This window comes from Staurois parvus, unplaced genomic scaffold, assembly GCF_062004578.1.
Source record: "Staurois parvus isolate SC_StPar_1 unplaced genomic scaffold, SC_StPar_1.0 ptg000446l, whole genome shotgun sequence".
Lineage (NCBI taxonomy): Eukaryota > Metazoa > Chordata > Amphibia > Anura > Ranidae > Staurois > Staurois parvus.
The window spans coordinates 1,889,505-1,904,637 of record NW_028318242.1 but is presented as its reverse complement, the minus strand read 5'-3'; the positions used below and the strand labels follow the sequence as shown (position 1 = coordinate 1,904,637).

Sequence of the window (15,133 nt, the reverse complement as noted above, 5' to 3'; positions counted from 1 at the left end):
ATCCCACTTTCTATTCAAGTATTTAGTAGTTAGTTTCTTATGTAGCTTAAACTTGGTCTTGATGTCTCCCTCATTTCCCTCTCCTTGGGGGTCTAAGTTCTTAGTAAATGCAGATCTAATTTCCGCATCCATCTCCTCATTGATCAAGTAGGCCATTACCTCCTTAGGTATTTTCCCTTCCACAGAAAGGGGAGGGAATTACACAGTATCATATAGATATAGTCAAAAAATATCAGTAATCCAGCAATTCGATCCATAGTAATTGGGCTCCTCTTCCACATCCAGCAATTATTTTAAAATTCAAGATATATGTTTTAATTCACTTTTGGATATTCCTAATGTAGTGATACTCTTTCAACACAAGATGGCGAGGTGGAGACTCTTTGGCATGAAATTAGTGCACCATATAAGGCAAAGGACTGAAGTCCCCTCCCAGTTCTGACGAAGTCTGCGGTGATTGGCGGACGAAACGCGTCAACGTATTGACGTCACTACGCTCGGCGTCTTCACAGGGTGCGGCGCCCACGAGGCGGGAAGGAACGGCGGTGTCACAGCTCCCTGTTAGGTAGGCCCAAGACCTGTTGAGAACTACCAGTGGGCTATTATCACAGCGGTTCGCAAACGGCAATCCCTCAGGGAAATATATCTTCCACCGGTGGCAAGTTATTCAAAAGCTTATGGCTGTTGAGATTTACAGAGCCTACATGGTGTTCATAGAGCATGTTGTATGGGCCTAATTTACCCTGTATCTTCGGGGAATTTTTTGGAAATCCTCTTAGGAGGAGAATCTACATATATATATATATACGCTATCCTATTCAGGTATTTTTTTGCTGTGACATAACCACATCCTTATAAAAACCGCAAATAACCTTCTCAAATTGAGCAATTTTTGGAAACCCTTTACTGGGTATATTAAATTCAGGTATCTACGGCCTGCTATATGCTATATACACACTATATGTGTTTGAAATCCACGCATCGTGTATACCTGGTCCCTCACCCCCATATGCATTTTTGGAAAAGCATCAAGGACCTGATCTTAGTTCAAGTCGACAGGAGTCTTCTTGATCCTCATTGATGGTAATATATCCACATCTCTATGTGTGTTTTGTTTTCGGGGTTACCTGATGCCCATGTTCTACACATTTATTATCTTTTTCTATGTATATCTTCAGAATCATTTGGTACTGTGGACCCTGTTCCATTTGGGGTGGCTATCCAGGAAGTCCTTACATTTGAGAGGCGGGTATGATAGTCTCACCTCTGAGAAGGTAACAGCAGTATCCATTGACTATTGTGGAGGGAGGCCTGGTAAATTTTTGGATGTGATTTGGTTTCCATATTGCTAGATACATACTATGTATTTTTGTGTTCCAGCTTGTACATTCCAGGAGGTCCCTGATATATACTGGGAACACATCCACTGAATATACGGTTCATACAATATTAAGCAGGAAACCTACGGAAATCCAGGATAATTACTCCATCATTACACCACTCTGCCTTATATGGTGCTCTGTTGGCTAAGATGACCCTCAATTGAAGACGCTAAGTGTTTTTAAACATGATTTTATTCTTTTCATATGTACACCGTGCTCATGTTTAACCTCCTCATGATCTATGTGATCAAATAAAGTATTGTTAAATTCATTTGAATTCATACTACTCCGCGTGGATCCTTTAGAAACCTTCTTTTCCAGATAGGCGTGTTCTTGTCACACTATCATATTGTTTAGTATGCTGTCCCCTGGGTTTATGTATCCACACTTGTATAAGTGAGTCAGAGAGGTGCTTATGACATTAATTATTAGTGTCATTTTTGGTGGCTTGCTTTTGTTCTATTGTTGTGAGGAAAATGTGTTGCCTGGCTGTGCAGAGCATAAGGGGACCCAAATCAAATCCAGCAGCTCTTACAATGGTAGTGCTATATTACTAAAATGTTACAAATACTGAATCTTTGGGACAAAACACATACATTATATTGCCAAAAGTATTGAGACACCCCTCCAAATTATTGTATTCAGGGGTTCCAATCACCTCCATGGCCACAGGTGTATAAAATCAAGCACCTAGTCATGCAGACTGCTTCTACAAACATTTGTGAAAGAATGGGTCACTCTCAGGAGCTCAGTGAATTCAAGTGTCGTACCGTGATAGGTTGTCACCTGTGCAATAAGTCCATCCATAAGTGAAATTTCCTTGCTACTAAATATTCCATGGTCAACTGTTAGTGGTATTATAACAAAGTGGAAGCAACTGGGAACAACAGCAACTCAGCCACAAAAAATGACAGAGCGGGGTCAGCACATTCTGAAGCGCACAGTGTGCAGAAGTCGGCAACTGTCTGCAGACTCTATAGCTAAAGTTCTCCAAACTTTGTGTGGCCTTCAGATCAGCACAACAACATTGCGTAGAGAGCTTCATGAAATGGGTTACCATGGCCGAGCAGCTGCATCCAAGCCTTACATCACCAAGTGCAATGCAAAGCGTCGGATTCATTGGTGTAAAGCACGCCGCCACTGGACTGAGAAGTAGAGATGTGTTCTCTGGAGTAACAAATCACGCTTCTCTGTCTGGCAATCCGATGGACATGTCTGTGTTTGGTGGTTGCCAGGAGAACGGTACTTGCCTGACTGTATTGTGCCAAGTGTAAAGTTTGGTGGAGGGGGGATTATGGTGTGGGGATGTTTTTCAGGGGTTGGCCTTGGCCCCTTAGTTCCAGTGAAGGGAACTCTTAAGGCGTCAGAAATTTTGGACAATTTCATGCTCCCAACTTTGTGAGAACAGTTTGGGGATGGCCCCTTCCTGTCCCAACATGACTGCACACCAGTGCACAAAGCAAGGTCCATAAAGACATGGATGAGCGAGTTTGGGGTGGAGGAACTTGACTGGCCTGCACAGAGTCCTGACCTCAACCCGATAGAACACCTTTGGGATGAATTAGAGTGGAGACTGTGACCCAGGACTTCATGTCCGACATCAGTGCCTGACCTCACAAATTTGCTTCTGGAAGAATGGTCAAACATTCCCATAGACACTCCTGAACCTCGTGGACAGCCTTCCCAGAAGAGTTGAAGCTGTTATAGCTGCAAAGGGTGGGCCAACTCAATATTGAACCCTACAGACTAAGACTGGGATGCCATTAAAGTTCATTTTATATATATATATAAATATATAAGAGTGGGAGGGCTTAGCTTTGGACTTTGTTTTTCTGGGACTTAGTAAACGTAGACCTTGAGGCAGGCAGTAGAACAAAGCAAGTCGTGCTTCCCGTCCTCATGTCAGTCAGACAAGCAGGCGGTTACGTGCAGCCATTGATTATCATACTAAGCTCCATGACGTGGACCGCGCGCCAGGCGTTGTATAACATCTCCGAGCTGCTTATATAAGGCAGTGCAGGCTGAGGGCAGCCAATAGCCGATCACCTCACGTGTTCTCCTAGCATTTCGTAGTCACTGCCAGTAGGGGGCAGCAGAGTGATGATGATTGTTATTGTTGATATTCCTGTGATCACACACATCAGACAGGCCGCTCTGTCATCATCACTCATGGTGTCCCACCACGTGCACACAGTAAGTGGCCCGCTATGGGCGCTGTGTACGGAACATCTGCAGGTCATTCGTGGTCAGCAGCAGCAGATGGCCCTGGAATCCACGTGTAATGACCATAACCCGCTGACTGCAGGAGAAGCGCCGGGATTCGGTACAAATGTGCGGCTGATGTGATTTCTCCGGCCATCAAGTGACTATTACAGCTGCAATGATGGTGCGATCGGCCGCCGATACTCCTACCATGTGAATGGGCTGCTGCTGTCATGGCAGTGGTGTCTTTAAAAGGCTGTCCCGGTGATGTCAGTGCTGCCCTCCCCATGTGATGAGCTCACAGAGAGGGAGGGGGATTGGTGGAGCAGAGCGAACAGTGATCGCTATGGGGTACATACATAGTACCCATCTATTGCCCATCACACATCAGGCCTGGAGATTGAATGTTCCTAAAGGAGGAGGAGGCCATGGTATAGGGAGTGCTATTCCCCTGTGACTCCTCTCTGCAGCTTCCCTGACTGGTGACTTCCCTCCTGATCTAGTCCTGTCACCCTGCAATCTTGAAGAGCACAGCTGATCTTCTTCATACACACTTCTTCCAGCAAGACCATGCCAGCGTGCCACCAACCTGGAGCCCATGCCAGGAGCAGCCTACCTTGGGATGGCCATGACCCATGGTGTGCGGTGGGTTTTAGGGACTTGGGACGTGATATCAACTCTTGAACTGTGCCAGGAGATCAGTTTTCTGGCTTTTCACAGGGAACAAAGAACTAGAGCTTACTAACAATAGACTTGCTTTGTGTAACAAAGAAACTCATCCCTGGGAAGAGTGTTGCAATGTGACGCTTAAGCCTCCCTTAGTGTTACAGTGGCATGTATCTTTATGATTGAATTATGGGTAGACGGCAGTTACAGCGACCAGTACTACAAGATTGATGGAACACGTACGTCCTGGATCCTTTTTCTCCCTTTCTCACAGTAAACTCCTGGCTTTTCTCTCGTAATGTAGAAAGTCTCATATTGAGCTCTCCAATAATGGAGGTGAGATCTTTGCAACGTTCTGAGGTACTCTCCCTTGACCTCCCTGGCCTGTGCTCGGAGATGCTGGGGGTGGCTGAGGAGGCCTTCAAGGCTGGCAATTTTGAATTGGCCGCAGAGATCTATGGTTCTCAGCTCGATGAGTTGCCACAGCCTCAGAGATGCTTGTATCTGAAGAAGGGGGATGCCTTGGCGTTGGCCGGGCGAGTGACCGATGCACTGGACTCCTACACCAAGGCAGCAATGTTAGGTCAGCTTTGTCCCGATGAGCTTGGAGTTCTAGTAGAAAGTATTGCTAAAAATATCAGAGAAAAAGAACTGAAATTGCCCTTTGCCAAGACAAAGAGTGACTTTTTGCATAGTAGTGGACAAGGTCAAGGTGCACAGCCGCCCTGCAGTTTTGGCCCACTAGAGATTCCTAAACCGTCCCAAGACATTGACCTCTTCTCCTGTCCAGTATGCCAGCTCCTATTGTTGGATCCTGTCTCTTTGGTCTGTGGACACACTTTCTGTAAAAGGTGTTTGTGTGAAAAGAGGCCACCACAGTGCCACTGCTGCAACAACAGGACTCAGAGCAAAGCAGAGGGGCATGAAGCACCTTACATGGATTTGAAGGTAAACGTGGTGCTTGGAAATCTCTTAGAGAAGTGGTTGTGTGAAGAGACCGCGGTACGGAGATTGTCTGTGGAAGGGAATTTCTTGCAGCAGAACAGCAATTTCTTAGGTGCATTAGAGAAATTCAGCACAGCATTGGAGCTGGGTAAGTGGCCTTCAGAGTATATTGGGCACAAAATTGGGGTGTTCAGTAAAGGAGGAGACACACTGAAGAAAGAGTATTGGTCATAGCAAAAAGACAGTTCTAACTTTCATTTTCTTTTCATGGGTTGGAAAAAGAAATCAAGTATTTGATTTCCTGCTTTGGGTAGAACTTATACTTCTTTCTTTACACTTTTCTTAATATAAAAACTAAATAAAAAACTTAGTGTTAGTGTCGGATAGAGTGTGAAAGGGTTGGAAGCTTTGTTAGACCGGGGAACATTACACTTTATAAAAATTGCAAATAGGCAAAAAGGTACCTTTAGAAATGTTGAATACCAGCAAACTATAGAAAGATACTTTTAGATGTTTGCAAGCTTCCTTGAATAACTGTTCCTCCTCATTATTCTCATGGGGGCCATTTTTACTAGGGGCAGATGAATCTGTCTTCCTTTACTTTTTGAAACTGCCTGGAACTCTACGTCTGCTCCTGAAACGTGACAGTGCACATTATGTCAGGGAGAAGGCACTGATGATGTAGCCCTCCCAGGAGACATTTGTAAGGTCAGGGTTAAATCACCAGTGCTTTGCTAAACCAGGAATTGGAACTAAGCAGTGGTTTGACTTAAGGGCCCATTTACACTTTCTAGTGTGTTATGGTAACGTATATCTATTACCACATTACCACAAAAATTAGCATGTTGCATTTCCATTCATTTTCAAAAGCACACTATGGTCAAAGTACCTGAGATGAACATGTTGTAGCACAATACAAAGAACTGTAACGCACTGTCATGCATTGTTATGCACTGTGCAGGAAAAATGCTGCATGTGTTTGTTTTTCTATTTCCATTCTGCAATTTTGCCAGCCTATTCATTTGAATTGGCTGCCTTAACACAACACATGTTAATGAATGACACAACTTGCCTTAATGTAATGCACTAGAAAGGCAATATGTTATTGGATCCTCTATGCTGGGTATACTTCCGGCTCACTTCCCGTTTTGTCAGACACTCCTCACCTAAACAGAAAGTAAGTGGAAATTTCCCTTTTGCAGAAGAGCAAAAAAAATCATAAAATGTCTTCACTGTATTAGAACATATGCTTTTATTACTATCTATTTGCCTGCGATTCCACATCTGTCTGATATTCATCAATAGGCAATTAAGGTGTTTTCAGATGTTCAAAACTTTCCCCACTCAATCCAAAACTAGAAATAAAAGTTTGACCATAGTGCATCTTAAAGCAGAACTAAACCCTCCTATCAGAGGCGTAACTAGAATCTTCAGGGCCTCGGTGAAAAAAAAACACGACGGGCCCCCCGACCTCTGTTTCCAGGGATCTTCCCACCAATCCTTGGGCCTTTAATCCCATCGGGGGGCTTTTTATTACAGTCCCACAACAGGACCCTTTCACATGTCCAGCAGCAGGCTACCTTCTTGCTGTCTTGATAAGGTTGCCACCTTTTCTTCAAGTCAAACCCGAACACTTTAGCATCAGACAGCACATTTTTTTGTAGTATACACTAGACATATAACTGGTGATAAAATAACATTTCTAATCATATGGATTTAATCACAAGAGTCTCCCCCTTACATCAGAGTCCACAGAGTTTCCCCTTTACGTCTGCACCGGCAGAGTTCCCCTTTATGCTGTAAGGAGGGACTCTGCAAACTCTGATGTAAGGAAGAACTATGGGGATTCTGATGTAAGGAGGGAACTCAGACGTAAGGGGGAACACTGCAGACTCTGGTGTACAGGGTAACGCTGATATAAGGGGTTCTCTGGTAACCTGACCCCCACTTACATCATGGTTCCCAGGTTCCCCTTTAATCAGGGTTCTCAAAGCCCTCCTTACATCAGCGTTCCCCTATACACCAGAGTCCACAGCCCCCTCCCCTTTTTCCCTTAAATCAGGGTTCCCAGAGCCCCCCCTTCCATCAGAGTCTGAAGTATTTTACTGTAAAGGGGAGTTCTATGAACGCTAATGTAAAGGGGAACTCTGATGTAAGGGGTGCTCTGGGAATCCTGATTTAAGGGGGGGGGGCTCTGATGTAAAAGGGCCTCTGCTCATCAAAGCACCCACTTACATCAGAGTCCACTGAGCTCCCCTTACTTCTGGGGCCCCCTAACATTAGTGTACTCAGATGCAGGAGAGAGAAGGTAGGGGGGACACTTCAGTCACTATGGAAGGTGACCCCTTTCTGAGCACAGTGGTGTCGGGGATTGGTGTGAGGGTGGGGCCATAGGAGGAAAGGGGCTGGAGGAAGAGGAGCAGGTCCAGCTTTCTCTCTCTTGTCCATGCTGGGGGGGGGGGGAGGGGTTCAGGATGATGGGTTGTCACTGCTGGGTCTGGACAGTGTGAGAGAGAGTGTAAAGTTACATGCACATTAGCTTTTTTTTGGCCCCGTTCACACTAATGGTCCGATCGGACCATTAGTGTGAACTTTTCAGTCAGCTGAAAGTGTCAGCTTTTCAGTCAGATCCGATCGGACCATCCTTAGACCTCTATGGACCGGCGGGTGTCAGCAGACAAGTGCCCGCCAGTATACAATCTGATCCTGTATGCCAAAAACAGGGGGATCTGCTCCCCATTCATCTGGTGGATTGGGTCGGATGGAAATGGACAGGTGGTCTGCTTCCATCCAACCGCCCCATAGAAGACAGCGGGCAGTGTCTGTGTCCACTCTGCAGAAGCGGAGCGGACACCGACCTGTCATCCGCCTGCTAAGCGGGGATCAGCAGAGAGATCCCCCGCTGAGCAGGCGAATCCACTGACAGGTCAGCCCCATCTGAAAGGGACCTTTAAGTTCCTAGCAGCTAGTTATGAGCATTTTTTTTCTGCCCCTAGAAGCAAATAGTGTTATCCTATGTGTCCATGTCACTATTGTAGGCTAGAAACCGTTGGAATCCTTCTCCTCACGCTTCTTCTCTTTGCTGGGTTTTCGACCTCTTGAATTGCCAGCAGGAATGATGCGACTCCAGCACTGCACACAAGTCGTCAAGCTGGCACAATGGCTCTGTGTTGAGAATGTATGCTGAGCTGCGCATGCACAGCTCAGTATACATTCAATACAAGACTGCAAACAGGCGTTTTTTTTGGGGTTTTTTTTCAATTTTAGTTCCATTTTAACTTTACTACACAAATTAACAATGCATATTATTTTGCAAAGGAGAGGAGGGGGCAGGAGCAGCTGGCTCAGGCTCCTAGTGGTGCAATCAGGGCATTATTTGTTGGGATCTTTCCAGAGCTTGGAATGGCACTGTGATGTGCCCACCGTCAACTGGTTCTAGGTTACATGGGAGCAGAAGAAGGACTTTGGTCAAAAAAGCTTTGGCTATGATTTTTTTTTTTTTAAGTGTAATTTATTTTTATATAATGTATCTCTCTAAAAAGTTGATGGCCTCAACAGTTTTGGATAACCCGGGCAGCCATTCTCAACCAGGGTCCCACTGAATGCTGGGGTTCTTCTGGATGTTGCTAGGGGTTCCTTAAGCAAGAAGCAGTTTCTGCCCTTCAGGTAAGATAACAGCCAAGCTGTATTTCTAAGGGGGGCACTCTTCCCACTGGAGCCCTTCTTCCAATGATCACCAATGTAAGGTGGTCGTTCTGCTATTGACTGTTGATTTTACGGGGGCTTCTCCACTGATCACCATTGTAAGGGGACACTTTTCCATTGACCATTAATGTAAGTGGGAAATTTCTCTGACTTATTGGAGAACAATACAGTTTTTACTGTCTTCATTTCTTCTTTTGTTATTTATTTTCTTTTCATCTTTAGTTTGCTAGCTATAATGTGATTACAGGTTTTATGCATCAGTAATTTTTTACAACCAAAGTAGAAAGACCTACAGCATTATATGAGTAACTCAACGGGAGTCAATAACATCTTTAAAACTGGCAATTGACATTAGATGGTAGTTAAGTCATCATGCTTCCGACAAACCTTTTATTAAACCTAATACCCAGGCTTGTTGATATCATAGAAGTATGTATGCACTTGTATGTGATCTGCGGAGTCTGATTTATTTTAGAGGAATAATAATCAGTTATGCTGGAATTTTTCAGCCAACAGTTTCCTCCGGCAGAGCTCATCTGAAGGTATCCATTGTAGTTGCAGTCGCGCATTTGGCACCCTGATCATCACTATGATGATCAACTGAACTTGTGCACAGACTATTCACACTGAAGTAATTCTATGTATATTCTGAATAAGCAATAAAAGCACCAGAGAGCAAATCCTTATTTACATCTGTATCTGTAAGCATTGTGGGGGAATTCGTACTGGAAAAGGTTTGTCCAGTGCCCAGGGCAAGGATGTGGAAGTGCACCCCACCCTCTGCTGCTAATGCATGGCATTGAATTGGTGTACCACTCTGAACACATTCTCTGCCCCCTTGCTCCAGCTGGGCATGGTTAGCATGGAGTTTGCATTGCATATGCATGGCCAATCACCTGCTTTCTAGCAGCTAGAAGGAAGTTGCACATGCACAGTGCAGTGTGAAGCATCAAGCTGTAGGCTACTGGTTGCTAGCCGACTGGGAGTCTGTGGCGAAGGGTGCCCCCCACCACTGTTCCCAAGGCAGTTGCCTCTTCTGCCCACCCTTTGTACTGGCCCTAGGGGGAATTAATGCTTGAATGATTGAAGCTTATACAAATAACTGAAATCTAAGTTTTTTCCTCTTTACTTTTTCTAAGGAAGTAAAATGTTGCAGCCTTCCACCCCCCAATGTAAATGCACAGGGGGTGTTTCTAAACTGTTAGAAACTGACTTAAAGCATACCTTCCCGAAAAGTGAATGTACCGCTAATCCACCTTTCTTCTCCCCTCCTCTGCCACATTTGAAAGGTTTTTTGTTTTTTTTTCTTCTGGAGTGGGTATCCTTTTCTGACAGGTACATGCTCCCACTTCTGCAGTTTTCATCTAGGTGAGAATTTCATAACTTTGGCCAGCCCACCTCCCCACCCACAACCTTTTGAGACACACCACATGTCCCAGGATGCCGCGGAACCAATCTCACAGTGCAGTGCAACCTTGTGCATGCGCAGCAGGGAGCCAGCTGTGAAACAGCAGCAAGTCACACTGGCTCCCATAGTCAAGATGACTGTAGTGGGGATCCGAAGACTAACAAAAAACCTGGAAGCCATTCAGAATGAATGGCACTGCATCACACCAATATAATTAGTGTACGTTGCTGCAGCAACCCATCCTTCACTGCTTATTAACCAGTTCCACGCCGCCCTATAGCAGAAATACTGCTACAGGGCTGCACGGGTGCGCGAAATCACGTGTATATATATATATATATATATATATATATATACGTGATTTTACAGTCCTGGGGGGAAGTGCCGCACGTGCGCCCTACCCACGCCGCCTTTCGCGGCCTTGGCTGTCAATCACCGGGTCCTGGCTGGTGATTACTTGCCGGCACCTGGTTATCACCGAGTATCTCCGACAGGGGAGAGACCTGTGTATAAACAACACAGATCTCTCCCCTGTCAGCTCCTGCACACTGCTTTGTACGGCTCAGCATAGCAGAGCCGTACAAAGCAGTGTGCTTATAGTGGAAACCACTCACACAGCAGACTGTGAAGCAGCACACAGTTAACCCTTTGATCGCCCCACATGTTAACCACTTCCTGCCCAGTGCCATTAGTACAGTGTCAGTGCTTTTTATTATCAATGATCCCTGTATTGGTGTCACTGGGGATGTCAGTGACACCAAGACAGTTTCCCCCCCCTCCCCCCCCCAGTGTCAGAATACCTGCCGCTGTCCTGCTATAAGTCGCTGATTACCGGCATTACTAGTAAAAGAAAGATTCTAATATCTATACCACCATTTGTAAACACTATAACTTTCACGTGAACCAAATAATTTACAGTATTGGTATTTTTTTTTTCAGCAAAGACATGTAACAGAATACATTTTGGCATAAAGTTATGACTAAATTGGATTTTTAAAAATTTTCACTGGACATGTTTAATAGCAAAAAGTAAAAAGTACAGGTTTTTTTCCTCAAAATTGTTGGTCATTATATGTATATAGCACAAAAAATAAAAAACCGCACAAGTGATCAAATACCACTGAAAGAAAGCTCTATTTGTGGGGAAGAAAGGATGTAAATTTCATTTGGGTGCTGCGTTGCATGACCCCGCAATTGTCAGTTAAAGTAACGCAGCGTCATATCTCAAAACATAGCCAGGTGGGGGGGGGGGGGAATCCTCTGGAGGGCATGTGGCTAAGAAGACGTATACGTTAATGACCATAGTCTGAACACCGGTGCACTTTAAACAATTACTAAATATTTGGAGACTGCTTTACTGCAAGAAAAACATTTTTTGCTATGTTAAATATTGATGTCTTAGAAAGGGCTAAGTAGACAAAGTACATGTTTTCTGGTGCTGAAAGTTTTCTTTTTTTTTTTTTCAGTTGTTTTTGGCAGAACCAGTTAAAATATGTTTTTCTGCTCTTAGAGAATGTCAAGGCTAAAGTCTGTATGTGAACTCAAACCGTAGTGTTAGTGTCAGTCTAAGCATATTCTCAAATACAAGGAAAAGGGGGGAATTCAGACTCATTAAGTAACCGTAACATTTTTCTTGCTGGGGAGTTTGATTGGGAACACCATACATTGGCAGATAATGCATTACACATAGTGAAGCATTGTTGAATATATAATGTACAGCACAGTGTACAGGGTAAAATATTTTGGAATATATCATGTACAGCACAGTGTACTTAGTGAAGTATTGTGGAATATGTACTGTACAGGACAGTGTACAGAGTGGATTTTTATGGAATGTATAATATATAACACAGTGTACAGACAGGAATGTAGAATATATAAGGTACAGCACATTTTACAGAGTAGAGGCTTGTAGAATATATAATGTACAACATTGTGAAATGTATAATGTACAGTACAGTTTACAGGGTGGAGCGTTGTGGAATATATAGTATACAGCACAATCTGCAGAGTGTGGAGAGATGTGACTCTACAACTGTACAACATACAGTGTGGAGTGGTGCTGGGTACAGAACATACAGCTCTGTGTAAAGAGTGGAGAGTTGTGGAATATGTAGTATATAGCACAGTGTATGGAGTGAAGTGCTGTGCAGTATAAAATGTACAAGAGTATGGAGAAGTTTGGCAAACTGTACAAAATGTACATGCAGTGGGGAGTGGTGCTGAGTACAGAACATACAGCAAAGTGTACAGAGTGAAGTGGTGTACAGTATAGAACATAAAAGAATGTGGAGAGTTGTGGAATGTGTAGTGTACAGAGTGAAGTGGTGTACAGTATAGAACGTACAAGAGTGTGTAGAGTTGTGGAATATACAGCACAGTGTACAGAGTGGAGTGGTGTACAGTATAGAACGTACAAGCGTGTGGAGAGCTGTGGAATGTACAGCACAGTGTACAGAGTGGAGTGGTGTACAGTATAGAATGTACAAGAGTGTGAATAGTTGTGGAATGTACAGCACAGTGCACAGAGTGGAGTGGTGTACAGTATAGAACCTACAAAAGTGTGGAGGGTTGTGGCAAACTGTACATACAGTGGGAAGTGGTGCTGAGTACAGAACATACAGCACAGTATACAGAGTGGGATGATGTGAAGTCTGAAATGTACAGCACAGTGTACAGAGTGGAGTGGTGTACAATATAGAACGTACAAGAGTGTGAATAGTTGTGGAATGTATAGCGCAGTGTACAGAGTGGAGTGGTGTACAGTATAGAACGTATAAGGGTGTGTAGAGTTATGGAATGTACAGCACAGTGTACAGAGTGGAGTGGTGTACAGTATAGAACGTACAAGAGTGTGAATAGTTGTGGAATGTACAGCACAGTGTACAGAGTGGAGTGGTGTACAGTATGGAACGTACAAGGGTGTGTAGAGTTGTGGAATGTACAGCACAGTGTACAGAGTGGAGTGGTGTACAGTATAGAACGTACAAGGGTGTGTAGAGTTGTGGAATGTACAGCACAGTGTACAGAGTGGAGTGGTGTACAGTATAGAACGTACAAGAGTGTGAATAGTTGTGGAATGTGGAATGTATAGCACAGTGTACAGAGTGGAGTGGTGTACAGTATAGAACGTACAAGGGTGTGTAGAGTTGTGGAATGTACAGCACAGTGTACAGAGTGGAGTGGTGTACAGTATAGAACGTACAAGAGTGTGAATAGTTGTGGAATGTGGAATGTATAGCACAGTGTACAGAGTGGAGTGGTGTACAGTATAGAACGTACAAGGGTGTGTAGAGTTGTGGAATGTACAGCACAGTGTACAGAGTGGAGTGGTGTACAGTATAGAACGTACAAGAGTGTGAATAGTTGTGGAATGTATAGCACAGTGTACAGAGTGGAGTGGTGTACAGTATAGAACGTACAAGGGTGTGTAGAGTTGTGGAATGTACAGCACAGTGTACAGAGTGGAGTGGTGTACAGTATAGAACGTACAAGGGTGTGTAGAGTTGTGGAATGTACAGCACAGTGTACAGAGTGGAGTGGTGTACAGTATAGAACGTACAAGAGTGTGAATAGTTGTGGAATGTGGAATGTATAGCACAGTGTACAGAGTGGAGTGGTGTACAGTATAGAACGTACAAGAGTGTGAATAGTTGTGGAATGTGGAATGTATAGCACAGTGTACAGAGTGGAGTGGTGTACAGTATAGAACGTACAAGGGTGTGTAGAGTTGTGGAATGTACAGCACAGTGTACAGAGTGGAGTGGTGTACAGCATAGAACGTACAAGGGTGTGTAGAGTTGTGGAATGTACAGCACAGTGTACAGAGTGGAGTGGTGTACAGTAGAGAACGTACAAGAGTGTGAATAGTTGTGGAATGTGGAATGTATAGCACAGTGTACAGAGTGGAGTGGTGTACAGTATAGAACGTAGAAAAGTGTGGAGGGTTGTGCATACAATGCATACAGTGGGAAGTGGTGCTGAGTACAGAACATATAGCACAGTGTACAGAGTGGGATGATGTGAAGTCTGAAATGTACAGCGTGGTGTACAGTATAGAATGTACAGGAGTGCAGAGAGGTGTGGCACATTGTACAACATGCAATGTAGAGAGGTGTACAGGTATGGGACAGGTATGAACAACAGCTGGTCCAGGTTTGGTGAGTGAGGACATGTAGGTGAGGAGCAGCTTCCTCTCAGTTACTGCCATGAGTATAGATATCAGGCTTGGTTTACACCAATGCATTTATTAATGCTTTTTGCAGAAATGCACTGCAATCAGTTTAACATGGTTTCCTATGGGACACGTTCATATCTATGGTTTTGTTTTTTTTTTGAGCCGCTGCATGTTGGGAAAGGGTCAGGGACTTTTTAAAACACGAAACGTTGCATTTGTGGTTCAGTAGACTTCAATGGAGACGCTACATAAAATGCATGTACGTTTTTGACGCATTTTGCATTTTTAATCTGCCCAGCAACAAGTTGGGTGCCCCCCCCAAAAAAAAAATCACAAAATGCATAAAAAAAGTGTCAAAAATGTGTGTGAAAAAAAAATGCCAAACATACCTCACAAAGAACTGCAAACTGGACAAAACTGACATGATTGGCTGTTGAAAGCTGTGTTCTAACGATCAGAATTATCAGACAATTGCTCCGAAAGCTGTATTTTTCATCCGATTTTCTCATCGTGTGTACAAAGCTTAAGTGTGCTTACAGCTTGTAGTTTTCTCGTAGGACAAACATATTTCTATTCATATCATACTACAGTATGTGGTTCTTTGGTGCAATGACTCTTTTTAACCTTTCACCTGATTTTGAGAATGAT

At 44.0% G+C, this 15,133-nt stretch overlaps 1 protein-coding gene across 2 annotated transcripts in view; it reads left to right on the top strand.

Moving 5' to 3' along the window:
- The first annotated feature begins 3,489 nt into the window (after nt 1–3,489).
- Nucleotides 3,490–15,133, top strand: part of LONRF2 (LON peptidase N-terminal domain and ring finger 2) — a 104,685-nt gene continuing 93,041 nt past the window's right edge. The window contains exon 1 of one of the 2 annotated variants that reach the window (XM_089688116.1): nt 3,490–5,343. In XM_089688116.1, coding sequence (XP_089544242.1) covers nt 4,581–5,343 — 763 coding nt within the window. In that variant the 5' untranslated portion in view covers nt 3,490–4,580. The remainder of the gene's footprint in view (nt 5,344–15,133) is intronic. The other variant, XM_089688117.1, reaches the window with a different exon arrangement.